This window comes from Apodemus sylvaticus, chromosome 5 (genome assembly GCF_947179515.1).
Source record: "Apodemus sylvaticus chromosome 5, mApoSyl1.1, whole genome shotgun sequence".
NCBI lineage: Eukaryota > Metazoa > Chordata > Mammalia > Rodentia > Muridae > Apodemus > Apodemus sylvaticus.
Window position 1 is genome coordinate 45,408,244 of NC_067476.1, and position 18,018 is coordinate 45,426,261.

At 40.1% G+C, this 18,018-nt stretch overlaps 1 protein-coding gene across 3 annotated transcripts in view; it reads right to left on the bottom strand.

The window, feature by feature from the left end:
- Positions 1-17,220: 17,220 nt before the first annotated feature.
- Slc38a11 (solute carrier family 38 member 11) overlaps positions 17,221-18,018 on the bottom strand; it is a 45,378-nt gene continuing 44,580 nt past the window's right edge. For all 3 annotated transcript variants that reach the window (XM_052181145.1, XM_052181146.1, XM_052181147.1), the window contains one exon: positions 17,221-17,533. In XM_052181145.1, the coding sequence (XP_052037105.1) occupies positions 17,240-17,533 (294 nt within the window). In that variant the 3' untranslated portion in view covers positions 17,221-17,239. The remainder of the gene's footprint in view (positions 17,534-18,018) is intronic.

Consider the following 18,018-nt stretch of genomic DNA (forward strand, 5'->3'; position numbering starts at 1 on the left):
CCTGTGAAATTTGTCTTCTGAAACTTTCTCACAGTTTAATAGAAATTCCGAGCCTTTTTGACTCTTCCTTCAGCCTATCGTTCTGTGGTCCCCAATGAGTGCTGTGGGTGGCTATGTCCTAACACTGCTATGTTGTTGTGAACAGTGTGCCTGGGTGTGCCTGGGAAGAAAAGTGAGAAGAGTCAAAGGCAAGAGATGCCCTTGTGTGGTCTTGGTGGGAATGACCTGACAAGTGTGGTTACGAAGAAACTTTTCTAAAATAAGAATTAGAGGAAGCATCATTAAGAGAAAGGTTTATTGAGGCTGTGTGGTTAGATACTGTAAGACTTATATGTTCTGTGTGTTTGTAAACTATATTTATGTAAAAGTTCCTAGCAGGTAATAATTATGTCTACCCATGGATAAATGCTAATCATTCTTTGGCTTAGATTCTACCAAGCTTCATTTTTAATGTTAGAAAAAGAAGAGCTCAGAAAGAATACTCAATGATGGCATTTTCATGTGAGTTTTCACTTTTTGAATTTTATAGTTTTATAACAATTTGAAAGTCATGACAAAATTAAGAATAGGGGATAGAGATTTCTCCATACACAACCCACATGCAAAGGATTCTCCATAGTTAGACTTTTACACTAGAGCAGCCCAGTGACTGCTAATGAACCCCTTCACATCAGCATTACCCATCTACCAGTTTGCACTGAGATTACTCAGTGTTACTGGACCAATGTATAGTGATATATCTATTATTTTATGTCATACAGTGTCATAAAGACAAAGGAGTATCTTGACCATGACCTGGTCATTCCCTCTCCTTTGTAAATCTCTATTAATTCTTCATCTACACTACCTGCTGACTAGCCATCTCTACAGTTCTGACAGTTCCATGCAACAGAAGTCATATAGTATGTGGCTTTTTCAGGTTGCTTCTTTTACTTCATAGTGTGAACTTGTTACTTCCGTGTATTTTCATTACGAGATAGCTCATTTCTTATCCTTGAATAAAATTCCAATTACTAAATAAAACATTCCAATTTCCAATGAATTAAATCATGTGCATCACAGCTAATGGGTTTATCTTCCCAGTGCAAGGAATCATTTTTGCTGAACAGTTTTCAATTATCCATAAAGCTGCTGTGGTGATCTGAGTGCAGGTCTGTGTGAGCATAATTTTTCAATGTCTTCGGGTAATTACTAGGTAATCTTGGATAATTACAATAGCACGCAATTGCTGGATGCAAGTGTGTGCTTTGTTCTGTAAGAATCTTGCCAAACTGTCTTTCAGAGTGAATCATCTGAGTTCTCACCGGCAATGAATGAGAGTCCTGTGGCACCCCATCCTTATCTACAGTTGTCATTGTCATAAGGTTTGGCCGAGTGGCTGTGGAATGGTATCTCATTTTAGTTTGTATTTCCCTGATGATATAAAACCATAAGAATCTTTTCATCACTATGTGCAATCTATATACCTCTTTACTTGCAAGGTATCTATCTGGGGACCATTTTTAATCAAGTTGCTTTTATTGGGTTTCCTCTTTTCAGGGTTTGATTATTTATTCTTTTGTTACTCTTAAGAACTCACATTTGACTGCAATTAGATTTAGAAGTAGAAGCTCTCTGTGAGAGCAGCCCATGTCTCCTGGCACTCTGGTATTTCTCTTTGGTGTCCTTCCTTCTCTGCCAGAAGTTTAGCATATTCACCAGACTTCTCCATGTTTTTTCTAGTTGTTTCCTCAAAGTAATGCAGCAGTGTTTTGAGTTGCAAAACACATGAAGTAATAAGACACTGAATCTTGGGGTGCTTTGGTCCTGGGCTTCTGACGTTCTTTTTTAAGGGCTTTCTGATAACATATTGGAGGACATCATCATCTTAAAGAGTTTGAAAAGTATCAGGATTTTGCTAGATCCTTTGGGCCATACCAGTAAGGCACAGTCATATGTATCAGTCCAGGAACATCCTTTTCTCCTTTCTTTACGATAACCAAGTTGAGGACACTCAGATTGGCATCCATTGTGCATCCTCAAACAGACTTGGGCTTCTTTTATCCAGTTCTTGATCTGTAACAAGAATTTTGTTTACTCAACAGCAGGCAGACTCTACTGTGGGAGGCAAGGAGGCTCTTTATCTTACAGATAAGCACCTGGGGAACCAGGAATGTTAAGCTCACAGCATTGTCTCTTCAAAGGGAGGAATGCACAATCTGTTTTCCTTCAAGAAGGCTGGGAGAAGGCATGGGTAATAGTCTGGTAGCCTTTCGGCTATCTGAGTGATAGAGACCAGACCAGACTGGATCCTCCTCCAGACCCACATGTTTGTCAACCTATAGAACCTATCTTTCTTCAAGGTGTCACTTGTACTTAACAAAGAATAGTGATGTAGTCATGTCTTAAATTTTACTGTACACAGAGGATTAATTATCACCAGGAAAGTTCTTACCAAATCATGCTGTGCTTAAATATGCCTAAAATAAACTACTCTGGGTCTAAACTACTCAGACTCAAGTTTGAACCAACTACTTAGTCTTGTTGAACCAACTTACTTTCTTCCTGTGGATTGTTACTCTGCTGGTCATGGTGGTCACAGAAACCACTGCACTCTGCCATCGGTTCAGATACCTTACTTCTTGGGAAGTAAGAACCCTTGACTGTCCTTCTTGCTACTTATTCAGACCACACAAACCTTCTACTCTTCACCTAGAGCACCAGAAGCTATTTCCATGGACATGGGCTTCCCATAGAAAATACAAAGTTTGCCTTCATCGTGCAATGAGTTTCTGACAGCTGGTGGCTAGGAAGGGGATACACAGCTTGACCTTGACACAGACAAAAGAAAAGAATTGTTTTTATTGAGTTTTAAGGAAAATAAGCCAGGCTTAGAAAGAAAAATGACATGTTTTCTCTCATATAATATCTACATTTGTGTTAAGTGCAGGTGGGTAGCTTTGGGTAGCATGTGAAACCAGAAGGGTGACCATGAGGATAAGAAGTCTACAAAGAGGGAAAAGTGTAAATATGAGAGAGTAATAATATATCATGAAGTAGAAGAGGCTGCTATTTGTGAGGAGGATGAAAATCAGCAAGAAATTGGGGGCAGAGGAGAACTTGGGGTGAGCAAGAAAAAACAAAGAACAATTCTGTATGCATGAAAATATAACAGTGAAACCCATTCCTTTTATGCTAACCAAAAACTTAATAAAAGTTGCATTTATTTCACTTTGTAGCCAAGAAAGTATCACACCCATTCCAAGAGTTGTGGTTATCCAATCATAATACACCGTTCTTTCTTAAGCCGGGCACAGATATTCCATGAATGAGAACATTTCTTTTACAGTGGCCAAAGATTATGAATGAACACATTTTTAATGCCAGCAAAATAATCATGCCTAGCTCCCTAACTGTGCCTTAATGCAACTTCTTCTCTATGGACCTAAAGTGTTGCTATGATTTCATTCGTACCTTTCTGGGTGATCTTCCCATAAATGTTTTGATTTTTTTTTAAGCATTGTGGAAAATGTCAGACATCTACAAGAGAGCATAATGTAATAACCCCCCTTTATGACCACTCAGCATTATAACTCATCCGCTATTGGTGATGATATCAGGCTTTGCTCTTTACATCTCTAGATATGCAACAATTGATGATCTGTGTTTCAGTCTATTAATCAGAGAACCATAAAATGATGATATTTTTACTCTCTTCACTTATAACCTGATTTTTTTTTAACAGAGGGGAAATTTTTCCACCAATTGTTTGGATATGCACTTAGCAAAGCACGTAGAGGAAAGGCTGTACAACTGTGCTTGATTCTCTTCCTTGAAATTGATTTGCCAATAACACATGAGATTCTTCTAATCCTCTAATCCTCAAAAGATAATAAGTTTTGCTTTTAAAAAGTGTACAGGCAAGAACAATGATTTTGGCCACCCAGACGCCCCAGCACTCCCAGGGACTAAACCATCAACCAAGGGGTACATATGGTTCCAGCCAAAAATGTGGCAGAGGAAGGCTTTGTTAGGCATTAGTGGGAGGAGTGGTCCTTGGTCAGGTAAAGGCTCAATAGATGCCCAACAAAGGGAAACTGAGGGGGGGGAGGTGGGAGTGAGTAGGGTGGAGGGGCATATAGGTGGAGGCAGAGGGTGGGAGGAGGGTTTGGGGGCCTTTGCGGAGGGGGAAAATCAGGACAGGTTTTACAATTGGCAGTGTAAATGAAGATGATATTCAATAAAAAAAGAATATTAGAAACAGTGACCATTAAAAAAAAGTGCACAGGCTATATTTTAAAACATTTACTATTCTGACTGATGCTCATGGTTCCCCATTTTTTTGTTGTTGTTGGTTGTTCCTTCTGGTTGATTGACAAATTCATTACCAGTGAAAATATTTTTTCTTTCACTGAATGCTGATAAATTCTCATATCATACTTTTTTGCCCTATGTCTGCAATTTCTCCAAAGCATTCCAAAGAAAGATATTTGTAGATCAAAGTGGTGGTGATGTGTTCAGTGATATGTTCAATAATGTGTTCAATGCATGTATTATCATTTCCAGGTCATTGCAATAAGCATAACTTGAAAATATGTTTTTCAATTTTTTTGATGATGAAATAGTTTTAATTTATGCAGCCATTTCCAGTTCACTTTTAGGGGTGAAGGAACTCTACACCCCTACAAGTTCATTGAATTTTCTTTATCCTGTGTCTAAGTTCTTGATTTTTTTAGATTTATTTTATTTTATGTGTATAAGTGTTTTTGCATGCTTGTATGTCTGTGCACCATGTTGCTGCCTGCTGTGAGCAGAGGTCATAAGAAATCATTGGATCATCTGTAACTGGAGTTACACAGATAGTTGTGAGCCACTATGTGTGTTCTTAGAGTTGAACCTGGGTCTTCTGCAAGAGTAAGTATTTTCAACCACTGAACCATAAATAAGGCATGGGAAAAATGCTGAATATAATGGTATTCACCAGTATATCTGAGTGCTTTAGACACAGGAACAAGAAAATTGATGCAAATTGAAGGCAAGCATGGGCTCCACAGTAAGATTCCTTCTCTCTCTCTCTCTCTCTCTCTCTCTCTCTCTCTCTCTCTCTCACACACACTTATACACACACAAAGAAAAGAAGCAAAACACAAATTATGATAGAATTCATTAAAATGACCAATAAACAGATAGAAAATCTCCCACATATCTTCTATTTAATTATTTCTTCATTTTATGGATGAGGACAAGTAATCATAAGATGTTCAAATATGGATGGTGAGATGGCTTATCACCTCCTGCCAAGCCTAATGGCCCAATTTTTATCCACATAAAGGTTGAAAGAGAAAACTAACTCCACAAAGTTTTTCTCTGACCTCTGTATGCACACACCATGGTATATTTGCACCTGCATGCATGTGCAAGCACACACACACACACACACACACACACACACACACATGCTCACATGCACATTTTTGGAAAGTTCAAATCAAACAAATAATGACAAGGTTGAGGCTTACCCTTATATATTTGTGGTGGTTTGAATATGCTTGGCCCATGGGAAATGGCACTATTAGGAGGTAAAGCCTTATTGGAGGAAATATAACTTTGTTAGAGAAAGTGTGTCACTATGGAGCTGGTGCTTTGAGTTCATTTTATGGTCAAGTCTGGCCAGTATGATCCATATCCTCCTCTGAGATGCCTATGGAAGACAGTTTCCTTCTAGCTGCCTTGAGATCAAGATGTAGACCTCTTGATGCTTCTAGCAACATGTCTCTCTGCAGGCTACCATGCTTCCCACCAGGATGTTAGTGGTCTAAACCTCTGAAAGCCATTGTAAGCCATCCCCAATTAAATATCAGCCTTTATAAGATTAGCTTTGTTTAAGTTATTTCTTCACAGCAATGGAACCCTAACTATGATAGTGTTAGATATCTTTCTGTTGCTGTGATAAGATACCATGACCAAAAAGCAACTTAAAAAACCACTGGCTTATTGTACCTTAAGGTTCCAGAGGTATAAAGGCTTCGCAGCCTGGAAGGCATAGGGTGGCAGCAAGAGCAAAAAGTTGGCTGTGAATTATATTTCCATCCAGACACAGGAGGCAAAGACAGAGAACAGGAAGTGGATGAGGCTATGAACCCTCAAGCCCGCCATTTTGTGACAGGCGTACTTCTTCCAGAAAGGCTTCACCCACTAAAGGTTCTATAACCTCTCCAAGTATTACCACCAACTGAGGATCAAATGTGAGAGTATATAAATCCATCAGGGACATTTCTCATTCAAATCACCACACCTTGGAACTTTTTTTCTCAAACTCTGCCACATGAAGGAACCTAAGGGGCCCAAACTCAACCCAACTGTTTTGCTGGTCCAGACCATACTTTGTGAGTTCCAGCAGGACAAACAGTTCCCAGATCTTTGTGTGTGGGAGTGTGTTTACTTGCATGTGCCTTTGTACCTTACAAACATGCAGTGCCCACAGAGGCCAGAAGAGGTTTTTAGTGGGTATGTGAGCCCTGGGAATTGAACCCAGGTCTTCTGGAAGAGTAGTCAGTACTCTTAACCACCAAGCTAAGCTGTCCTTTCAGCCCCACCTCCCAGATATTAATCCAATACGTGGTGCTGCAAACATGTGAACCCAATTGTTGACTCTGTGCACTTACATTATTATCTGTGTTCCTTTCTGCTTTGGGGGAATTCCTTTCTACAGAAGAAGATTGACTATGTAATTTATTTATTTCCTATCACTATTAAGCAATTTACTGTTTCTCATCCATTACCTGTCTGTTAAGTAGAAAAAGCAGGAAAGATTGTTGGAATGAAAAGAATGTAAGCTGGTGTCTCACACAGGAGTCTCAACAGTTTCTGTCCATGGAATTAGTGGTAGAGAAAGCTGTCCCAGAGTTCTCTGTGGAAGGCATCTTCCTTAATACCTGAACTTCAGAGATCTGGTTGTTCCTGATCTGTTTGAATCTATTTCATGGATTATCCTCTTTCATTTCCTACTCTATCCCCCTTTAAAATCATCTATCGGGGTCCAAACCATATATTCTTAATTCTTATTCTGTATCAGGTGGTCTAAGTCCTAGAAAGAAATGAATTGGCTGGGTTCTGACTGCGTAAGACTCGAATGTCAGTGCTTTGGAGACTGAGGCGGGAGAGTCAGGATTTCAAAGTTAGCCTGGGCTACTTAATAAGATACTGTTGAAAAAAAAGAAAAGGAAGGAAGGAAGGAAAGAAGGAAGGAAGGAGAGGGAGATAGAAAGAAAAGAGATAATGGCACACAGAGAGGCAGAGAGACAGAGAGGCTGAGAAACATAGGGACAGGGGCAGTCAGGCTAGGGAGAGTGCTGTCTGCTTACAGTCCTAGTGCTAGAGAGGTAGAGATAGGAGAATAGCTCGAGTTCACTGACAAGCCAGCCTCATCTAACCCTGAAAACTCCAGCTTCCAGTGAAAGACTTTGTCTCTAAAATAAAATAAAATAAGATAAAATAAAATAAAATAAGATAAAATAAAATAAAATATATTTTTAAAAACCATACTTTAAAAAAGGAAGATGAATGGTTGTTCAAATGAAAAATACCCCAAAGTTCACCTCTGGCTTATACACGCACACACACACACACACACACACACACACACACACACTTATGCACACATACATACATAAATGCATAAAAGGAAGAAAGGAAGGGAGAGTGAATGTCTGTTTCATGTTCTTGGATGTTTAATCACTGGGTACTTTTTTTGTTTAACCATGTACTTTTAAAAGGTCACACAAGCAGAAGTAGCAGCTGTATTTTATCTCAACAGACACAAAGCTCAGCAAGGGGCGGGGCTTTGAGGGTATTATATTCATTATGTGGATATCATACCTGTCAGACCCCTGTCTAAGTTATCCAGAACAGAAGGTCCACTAAGTTAAGGAGTATCTCACAGTAACCTTGGTCAGTTACAATGCATCGGAATGCTTATTCACACTGGATTGTTCCTTTCCTGTCATTAGCATGGGCTATCCACAGACTGCAGAGGAAGAAAAGTTATCATCCACTACAAAGGCTAGAGAACCCTCAGAGTGGAGGATGTATGGATGTCAACTTAAGATTCTGTGAGAATCTGAAGTGATGGAGAGGAAAAGGCACCCTTATTATTTTCCTAGAATCGGATTTACTAAGGATTAGTTTTGATCTTCTAACTTATTCTCCAATGTTAATGAAGTTACATATCTCATACTCTGTTTAAAAAATTCACTTTTATCTTGCTGTGTTGCAGATTGAACCCCAGGCCCTGCACTGCTGACAACTGCTGTATCACTGAGCTCTGTCCACAGCTCAGATGTATCTGCTCTAAATAAAGGAATCAACAATATGCCCAATACCATAATAGCATTCCAGAGATGATGATTTTGAAAAATAGATGAATTTAGAGTGTGCAGACACTTTATAACATATGGTGATCCATTATGGCTGGGCTGTAGCACCCGTCTAGCTCTGAGGGGCTATTTTTATCCAGGAGGCAAAGCATGCAGACATACAGCTGGTGTTTAAAGAAGAGAGACTATTAACTGAAACAATACAATAGCTGAAGAAAAATGATTAAGGCCCGAGAGAGCATGGTTTAAACTATGTGGATCAGTGCACTACGTCAACATCATGGGAGTTACTCATTACTGTCTGGATAAAGTAGCTCCTTCTTAAAGCTAGGAGCCCAGGTTTTGCTTTCATACAAACTGGAAGCCCGGTTTTCTCATTCCTTGGAATGCAATTCTGAATATAAATGACAAGAACTTATATGTCAGGGAATGGAAAAACAATTCTATTGATAGTTTATATCTGAATTGTTCCTAAGAGGAAAATAATACCTTTTGTGTCAGGAAGTGAAAGAGACACTATGGAGTAATGAATGTGTGTGTTGAGGGTCGGGGAGCTTCTAGAGGCTGCAAGGACTGAGGTCCCCCAAAGGAAGGTGGAGAAAAGCATTTCCTTGTTCATTTCAAAAAGTGAAAAAATGGAAAGAATGAAGGGAGGACTTGGATGACAAAGCATGAAGGTTGGTGGAAGAACCTCTCAAAAGGCTCAGGCTTCGAAAGAGGCAACAAGAAGTAGAAAAATGTATAAAATTCTTGAAGTGAGTGCATTTTAATGGAAATGATGAGAAAGTTGTTTGTTCTCTAGACAGAGAACAAACAACCTGTGGGTTTCCATCCCTTTCATAGGGGTCATATATCAGATATCCTGAATTGTCAAATATTTACATTACAACTCATAACAGCGGCAAAATTACAGTTATGAAGTAGCAACAAAAATGATTTTATATTGGGGGGATCATCACAACATGAGAAACTGTATTAAAGGCTTGTAGTATTAGGAAGGCTGAGAAACACTGGTCAAGAGTATTGTGAAGATTTATGCGAAAGAAAGAGCAGTTATGGTTTATAGCAGCCAAGAGAGTGTGAGAAAGCAAACCAGAAGATTTGCAGAAATTATAGTGCAAGCCCCTCTGAACTCTAGGATGGGGTTTAAGATGAAGCTTAAGTAAATCAACTGGGTACCAGACATACTCAGATGATATTTAAGGTACACTCAGCAAATTATTTATTCCTAGGAAACTTTTTACATGAATCTAACATTTTAATGGCTTCTTTTAAAAGTGTACTTCAAAAGTCATATTGTCTCTGAATAGCTCCTGGTGTGTTTCTGCACACAGACAGCCCCTCCAACAAACCCTGGGCTTTCAACTCCCAATTTCCCTCAATATTTAAACCTACTCTTCTTCTCTCGGATGCTTTTAATGCTTGAAGCAAAAAACTAACTTAAAAAAATAAAGAAAAAAAAACCTTGCATAATTACTAATAGAATGGTATGTCCCATTCTGATGTACTCCACGTTGTATAAAATGGTAGGTTTTGAGGCTCTGCTTTGCCCTAGAAAACTCCATTTACAAGCAATTTTGACCCCCTTTGGAGGAAGAGGGATGACTCACCACCCACCCACCCAACACAGAATGATAAGTGATTTATTCCTGGAAATAGAAAGGTAGCTGCCCTGTAGTAGAAGTGGGGGAACTGAGAGTTTTGGAGCACATGGGTATATTAAAATCATATCTGGGAAACCACAGCCGAGAACTTATTAGGCATGTGAGACCAGACGTGTACTCTACCACATAGGCCTCATAAAGTGGCAGACACCTTATTCTATGATAATATGGCTTCATACCAACCCATCAGCTGCTACCTGGTATGCGTCAAGTACTGAGGACTCCCCAACTGTTCTTGGAGCTTTGATTTAGGTCTGTTCCCTGTTGTTAAAGTAACCTACCTGACTACCTGTCTGCTCACAGGTTCACTGTTTGCTTGTCTAGACCTGGACCTGGACCGCAGTTTCCTGCTGCTGATCTACCTCTGGCGTTTCACCTTGAAGCTGAACTTGGCAGCTTCCTTCTTAAATCTGACTCCAGTAGCTCTTACAGCAGCTCCCTCATGGCAGTGGCTTGTCTGTTATCTCATTTGAGCCTCTTCCTCACTTCTGAAACCCCATGAATTCTGCTAAAGTCTGTTTAACCTGGATTTGTCTCATAAACCATATAGATGCATATAAACACATAGATATATTTACTGTGTGATCTGAGAGTCATTTAGTAGGTAAGCTTGGAATAAAAGAGCTTGTATTCACCTTGGCAAAGCTAGGCATTCTATGGCAAATGTGTGTCACTGGAACTGGTAAGCCTTACAAATTTACTGTTGTTCAATAAATTCTGACTTTATGGAAATACACATTTATGTTCATCTGTGTTTCTGGAATAGTGTCCCCAGGACAGTGGTGAAGACCTATAATCCCATCGTCACTCAAGTGGTAGAGACAGGAAGACCAAAAAAGTTCAAGGTTATCTTCAGCTGCATAGGAGTGTGAAGCCAGCTTGGTCTAAGTAAGACCCTGTCTCAAAACAAAACAAATCGAAGAGAATACAAAACAAAAATGAATGGGATGGCATTGAACTCATGTTGCACTGTTTTGAGGCAGCAGAGACCATCAAACCCGAGGACATTGAACTCAGTCTTTAGTATACATTGCTGTTCATAGAACCATTGTAGAGAGAACATCTTGTGCCTTGTATGGGCGTACCACCTGTCAATTAAAAGGCCTATGGCCTGCTGCTTAGGCAGGAAATAGAAGGTGGTACCTGGAGAAGAAAGAATTCTGGAGAGAAGGAGGCAGGAGATTTGCCAGGAAGATGTAATGAGCTGAACACATGATACCCGAGGACAGGTAACCAGACACATGGTAGAATATAGGCTGGAATAAATGGGGTATTTTACATCATATCTAGTCAGAGAAGAGCCTAGCTATATGGCCAACGTATTTGTAAATATATTCTGAGTCTGCGTCTGCACCTGGGAGCCCGGGACTAGAAGGAAGAAGCAAGGACCAACTTCTACAAACCATAGTTATTTCACATTTTTTCTTACAGGAGGCTCTACTGTTTTCTTTTCCAGGACCTAACAAGTTCAGCATTGGTGTTATGGAGTTAATCTAAGGAACCTGGGCTGAATTTCTTCTGTAATTAGCCTTATTATCCTTAGGAAAAGACAATTTTATACATATATAGACTTAGAAATAAAAGAATTTCAACATCTTTCAAAGGTTAAAGTCTCAACAGATATTGCTTGAATTTCTAAGTGTCTCTTCTCAGTGTCATACCAAACTACAAAGTCATCTGCTGATGACCAGCTAATGTTAATTGAACCTACACCATAACTGGTTTGATTTAAGTATTCAACAGATTCTGTTTCCTGTAAATCGAGTAAAGGGACCAGTGCAAGGTTTTCTGGTGGGATCTAAATTTTAATATGGGTTGAATTTATCCAGGTGAGAGACAATCAGGAAATGTTTATTGAGTGAGTGTATGGAAGAACATATTCAAGCACATACTGGCCAAAAATATGAGCTAGTGATTAAGAAAGCTGCATGAAGTATTAATTTAGCAATTAAAACAGCTGAAAAGATCAGCACAGGTTAGTATGTATGTGCTTGAGTCATTTGAAGACTATTACACACACACACACACAGAGATATACATATTAGATAGATATCATAAGACAACAAGAAATCACTTTAATTCTTTCAACCAGGTTTTTTTTTTTAATAATTGCTTATAGTTGCAAAATCCAATGAAAACATTTTTACTGTTACTGATTTTTTTTAACCAGTTTGTCTTTCATACTGTAAAATCCATGCCAAATAATTATTTACTATATTATAAGGCACAGTTAAGTCACAGAGAATAAGAGGTTTTAAAACACATTCTGTCCCCAATGATTTTTTTTTCTTTTTAGCCTTGATGGTTAGACAAGGCTCCTTCCTATTATAATAATGACAAGAATCACAGAAATACAGAGGAGGAAGGAGTCAGTTAGGGCTGCAGAGGATGGCATTTGGAGGGGACTGGTGAGCTGATGGAATTTGGGGGGTGGGTTGGGCATCTCAGATGGGAAGAGTGTAAGATTTCAGGATCAAGTCTGAAATGTACTCAGAACAGTTTCAGTGCAGAGTATTGGTTTCTGATGTTAGGATAATGGGATCCTTCTCTTGTAGTCATGGCCCACGTGGCTGCACAAGAATGTCGTGGCCACATAGTACAAATTTTGAATAGTTCCACTGGAATTTGCACTTTATCCCAGGAAAGATTTTTGAGCAGGCAGGCAATACTGTCAATGCGGGTCCAATGAGGTGGTTCTTGAGGAGAGCTACAAGTTAATTCTTAGAGAACCAAGGCAGCATGCTCAGATTAGGGGTCTTGCTTGTGTCTAGATATAATTTTGTAAAGACTGGAATCAGGCTACAAAAGGAAGAAGGAAGAACAGACAGAACCCAGTGCTGGTTGGCTGGTGTAGTTTTGCTTTAATGGAACACTTACCCATTGATATAAGTGACTAACAACACAATGAAAATGCCTATTGGTAATCTTCATTGTAGTTGAACGAGCATTCATGGAATAATAGTTATAAATGGGAGCAGTATGAACTCTTTATCTGCATGACTTCATCAAGAACCATGTTCCCAACTCCCAGTGTGTTTTACTTATACAGTTCATTAAATATTTGAGGCAGGCCATTCTTTGAAAATTTAAGTCCTTGGAAAGCTTTCTATACTTTTGAAGAGCTGGTGTATTTTCATCTGTCCCACAATGAAGGCTATGAAGGTCAGAGTTCCCTGACCCAGGCTTTCAGCTGCCCCACTGCAGCTGTGTTGACTAGGTTATAGTCTCTCTTGCATTTTTTGTTCTTAATTCCTTGCCCCTCCCTACATCTTGCTGCCATTTTGTCCTAACACCTAAACAGATGTCTCTCTCTGGCTGGCACTCTCAGCCCATAAGCAGATGTCTTCATCTAGCACTTTCTTTGCCCAAATACTAAGCTTATATCCAACCAGACACCTCCCCCCCCCCACCAGCTCCCAGGGACTAAACCACCAACCAAAGATTACACAAGGAAGGATTACACATGGCTCCAGGTGCATCCAGAGGATGACCTTATCTGGCATCAATGGGAGGGAAGGTCCTTGGTACTGCAAAGGCTCAATGCCCCAGTGTAGAGGAACACTAGGACAGTGAGGCAGGAGTGACAGGGGTCCGTGGGGGAGCATGGGGAAGGGAGGATAGAATGGGGGGCTTGAGGAGGGGGAACCAAGAGGGGAATAATATTTGAAATGTATATAAATAAAATAACCAATAAAAATTTTAAAAAATAAAAATGCTAAAGGTTGAAACACATTGCTTTTATGGGTATCACAATCTCTATTCTGGTCAATGTGTCCTCCTGCTGATGGAGTCTCTGCTCTACTCTGTATGTTTAGTCTGTTATTCTGCTAAACTCTATATAGATTCTCTAGAGTATAAGAATTCTTTGTGTCTTCATTAGGGTTTCATTACTGTGAAGAAGCACCATGACCAAGGCAATTTGCATAAGGGACAGAATTTAATTGGGGTTGGCTTACAGCTTCAGAGGTCCAGTCCATTAACATCATGGCAGGAAGCATGACAGCATCCAGGTGAACATGGTGTTGTAGAAGGACTGATGGTTCTGCATCTTGATCTAACCACAGCCAGCAGAGAAACTGGCATGTTCAGGTAGTCAATAGGAAGCTCTCACATCCCACCTCCACAGTGATGTACTTCTTTCAACACCTCCTAATAATGCCACACCTCCTAATAATGCCACTTCCCATGGGCCAATCATATTCAAACCACCACCCTTTGTTTCTTCTATCCTGGGTATTGAACTTTGGGTTTCATACATGCTTGGTTACAGTGGAACTATATTCTTAATCCCTCTTCTTACTCTTTCCTTTGAAACAGGATCTAAGTTGCCTAGGTTGGTGAAATTTTACTCTTTGCCCAAGGCTGGTTTTGAATTTGTAATCTTCCTTGTCTCAATTCCTAAGTATCTAGAATTAGATGTATATGTCACACACCCCCCCCCCCACACACACACATATGCATATATGCACACACACATATACACACACATATAGGTATACATACCTATACGTTTGTATGTATACCCGTATTTATACATACATATATATGGAGCCTATCTACTTGTAGTTAATTACAAGTCTTCTGAGGGCTGGGATTACAGACACATGCCTCCACACATGGTGCGTGGGTTACTCCCTCAGCAGGCTTGAGCACATAAACCTGGAGCTTGCTCCTGTCTAAGATGCTTGACCTTAAGTGAATATACACATGACCTTGGCAGAGAAATAGTTGGGAATTTCTTGGCTCCCCTAAACTTAGACTCCTTATAGGAAAGAAAAGAGGTGTGGACTGCTGCTTGTTACCTGCGCTGCAGCCACTGGAAATGGTCTAGAAGAGAGAAAGGTTACTTTTGTGTACGCACACATACATACATATTTCATAAAATGTGCTCTCGATGTGTGCTTTAGAATGCCCACACTCCATTCTCATTAATGCCTCTCTGACTTTTAGGAGACACTTTAGAAGTTTAAAGGTATGACAGCCTAACAAGTTAAATGACAGCTTGAGAGTTGCTCTGTGAGCATTATGGAAGGAATGAACTTTGGTAGAGATCTCTTACTAAGTGAAGGCAGGACCCGTGGAGGTGGATGGTTAGGCTTTATTTTGCCCACCATGTTGTTCTACATTTCTACAAAACAACATTGAGTCCCTTAACTTCATCCTATCACAATGTGAAAGATGTTGGCAATAATGCTCCTGATAACTGTGTCAAAGGTGGTTTTGTTTTCCATTAGATTATTAACAAACAAACTCACACGTATCTGTTCCATATTAAAGGTGCATTTGATTCCTACAAGGGGACTTTTCATCTAGCTGCAGATGCAACATGTTTGGAGCAATACCCAAAGAACAAGATGATAGATTGCTAAGTATTAAATTGCATTGTCCTTGATGCACTCTGCTCACTCTTGGGTTCTTCCTCCACCTCTAATGACATTTTCTAATAAGTGCATGGTGGGCCAGTGCTTCTCAGTCTTCAGTGATCTATGCATAAGCTGCTACAAACATCTCTGACATTTCATTAGCATGGGATGAACATATTCTCATAAATGTTTCAATATGCACCATTCTAAAAGCATGTTCTTATTCTTAAAAGGGCATAATGGTGTAGACATATGACACTTGGTGGGATGGTAAAATATTTATAAATTGAAAATTGGAAAATCATACAGTCAACAGAGTTTGTATTTCTTTGGTGACATGGACGATGCTTTACTAAGACAAAACCTACCACCAGTCCCTGGGTCTGTTAATGTATAGTCCTGGGGCTTCTTTGGATCTTTCTTTACTAAAGATTTATTTGTATTCTATTTAATTACATGTACATTTGGGTATGTGCATATCAGCACAGATGTTCAAGGAGGCCAGAGGTTCTATATCTCCTGAAACTGTAGTTACAGACAGGGATTAGAAGCCTGACAGAGGTGTTGGGAATTGACTCCGGTCCTCTGAGATAGCAGTGAGTGCTCCTAATGATGAGCCATCCATCTTCCTTTTGTAGGCCAGAGGTTCAGAACCTGTGGGTCTCCATCCCTTCGTGGGGTGAAAGACCCTTTCACAAAAGTCCTATATCTGATATTCTGCATATCAGATATTTATATTGCAATTAGTAACAATAGCAAAATTACCATTATTAAGTAGCAATGAAGATAATTTTATGGTTGAGGGTTACCCCGACCTGAAGAACTGTGTTAAAGAGTCATAGCACTAGGAAAGTTGAGAACCATTGCTAGGCCTACTGGGCTGTTTGATGACTTAACGCTCACCACTTGATCAAAACTACTGCGAAACAGATTTACATAGATCCTGGGGGATATTTGGCCTGTGTGTTATACTGTAAAAATTTGTCTGGATGAACTCTGCTTTTAATATTGTCTTATAATTAGCATCAGGATGGCCCAAACTGATTGAAACCTTTTGCCTTAGAACAAGAGTGTGTGTTTCTGTTTTAAAATAGCTTGTTTGTCAAATTCCCATAACCGCAAAAGCCTAAAAATAGTTTTGATATCCCACAGAGAGATTTCTCTGCTTATCCAACTTATCATTTTGCTTCATTATAGGGGATGGTGTTGCTTATTCATCTGGGGACCTACTTCCCCCTAAACAAGGGGTGCTCCCTACATTAAAGTAAAGACCTTCTCTTTGCTTCTGGGGTAGCTACCCTATCTAAGAGTTACATTTCCCTCTCCCTTCAATACCATACACCCATTCAACATTTTGTTTTTCCTGAAGAAGCTCACCCTCAGTTCTAACCTATAGTTGCCTACTTATTTGGGAGTGCCATACAATGACTAAGATACAAGATAATAACAATAATTGTGGGGCTCAAAGCAGGTGCTTATGCCTACACTGGTCCTTCTTAATTAGATTAGTACAGTCAGAATAATATATCCATCCTAGTTTAAGATAAAAAATATGTTCACCTTTTTCTTTAAATTTTTTTTTTCTGGTTTTTCGAGACAGGGTTTCTCTGTGTGGCCCTGGCTGTGCTGGAACTCATTCTGTAGACCAGGCTGGTCTCGAACTCAGAAATCTGCCTGCCTCTGCCTCCCAAGTGCTGGGATTAAAGGCGTGCACCACCACTGCCCGGCTTCACCTTTTTCTTTAATTTTTTTTTTCACATTGCCATAAAGAGTAAGGACAAGCAAGTCTTGATGCTCATCGGTGCTAATTTTGTGACAAAGAGACAGACATAGGTGCATGTTGTTTAAAGCAGCCGGCTCACTGAAAGGTGCTGAGGTTCCGAAAGGAACGCTGTGCTGTCAGTTGAAGATGAGACCAGGAGATGTTCGCGAGGGAGGCGTTGCCAGGAAAGCAGTAGAACATTTCCTGCCCGTGGGTGCAGTCCTGAGGATTTGTGATAGCCATGACGAAGCCTGCCACCATCACCACCGCCCCAACGGGAAACAAGATGCAGGCCATTATCTTATCTGAGTGTGTCCTCGGTTCTTCAGATAACTTCAGATAGCACGCAGAGGGGATGATAAAAACCAAAGGAGCCGCACAGAGCACACCCTGTGTGTGGAAGACAAGACACAAGTGAATGTTAGAGGTGGTTTCTTCTTCGGGAGGTGTCTGTGTGCTCTGTTTTCCTGAGACAGGGCTTCACTGTGTATTCAAGGCTGGCATCACATTGCCGGTGATTCTCCTGCCTCAGCCTCTCAAGTACTAGGATTGCAGACCCTTACCTATAGTTTTAAAAACTATTACAGAAACATTTATTTTTGGAGTGGAGGGGGAAATGGCTCAGTAGGTAAAGATACTCGCCACCCTAAAATGCAAGTTTGGTGGCTTAAGTTCCATCCCAGGAACCAACACAAAGATGGAAGGTGAGAACTGAGCCTCCAAAGTTGTTTTCTACATATAGGACAGGGAAGGTGTGCTCTTCCACCTCCCACCTTTATATCACATGCACGCACGCGCGCGCGCGCACACACACACACACACACACACAGAGAGAGAGAGAGAGAGAGAGAGAGAGAGAGAGAGAGAGAGAAAGA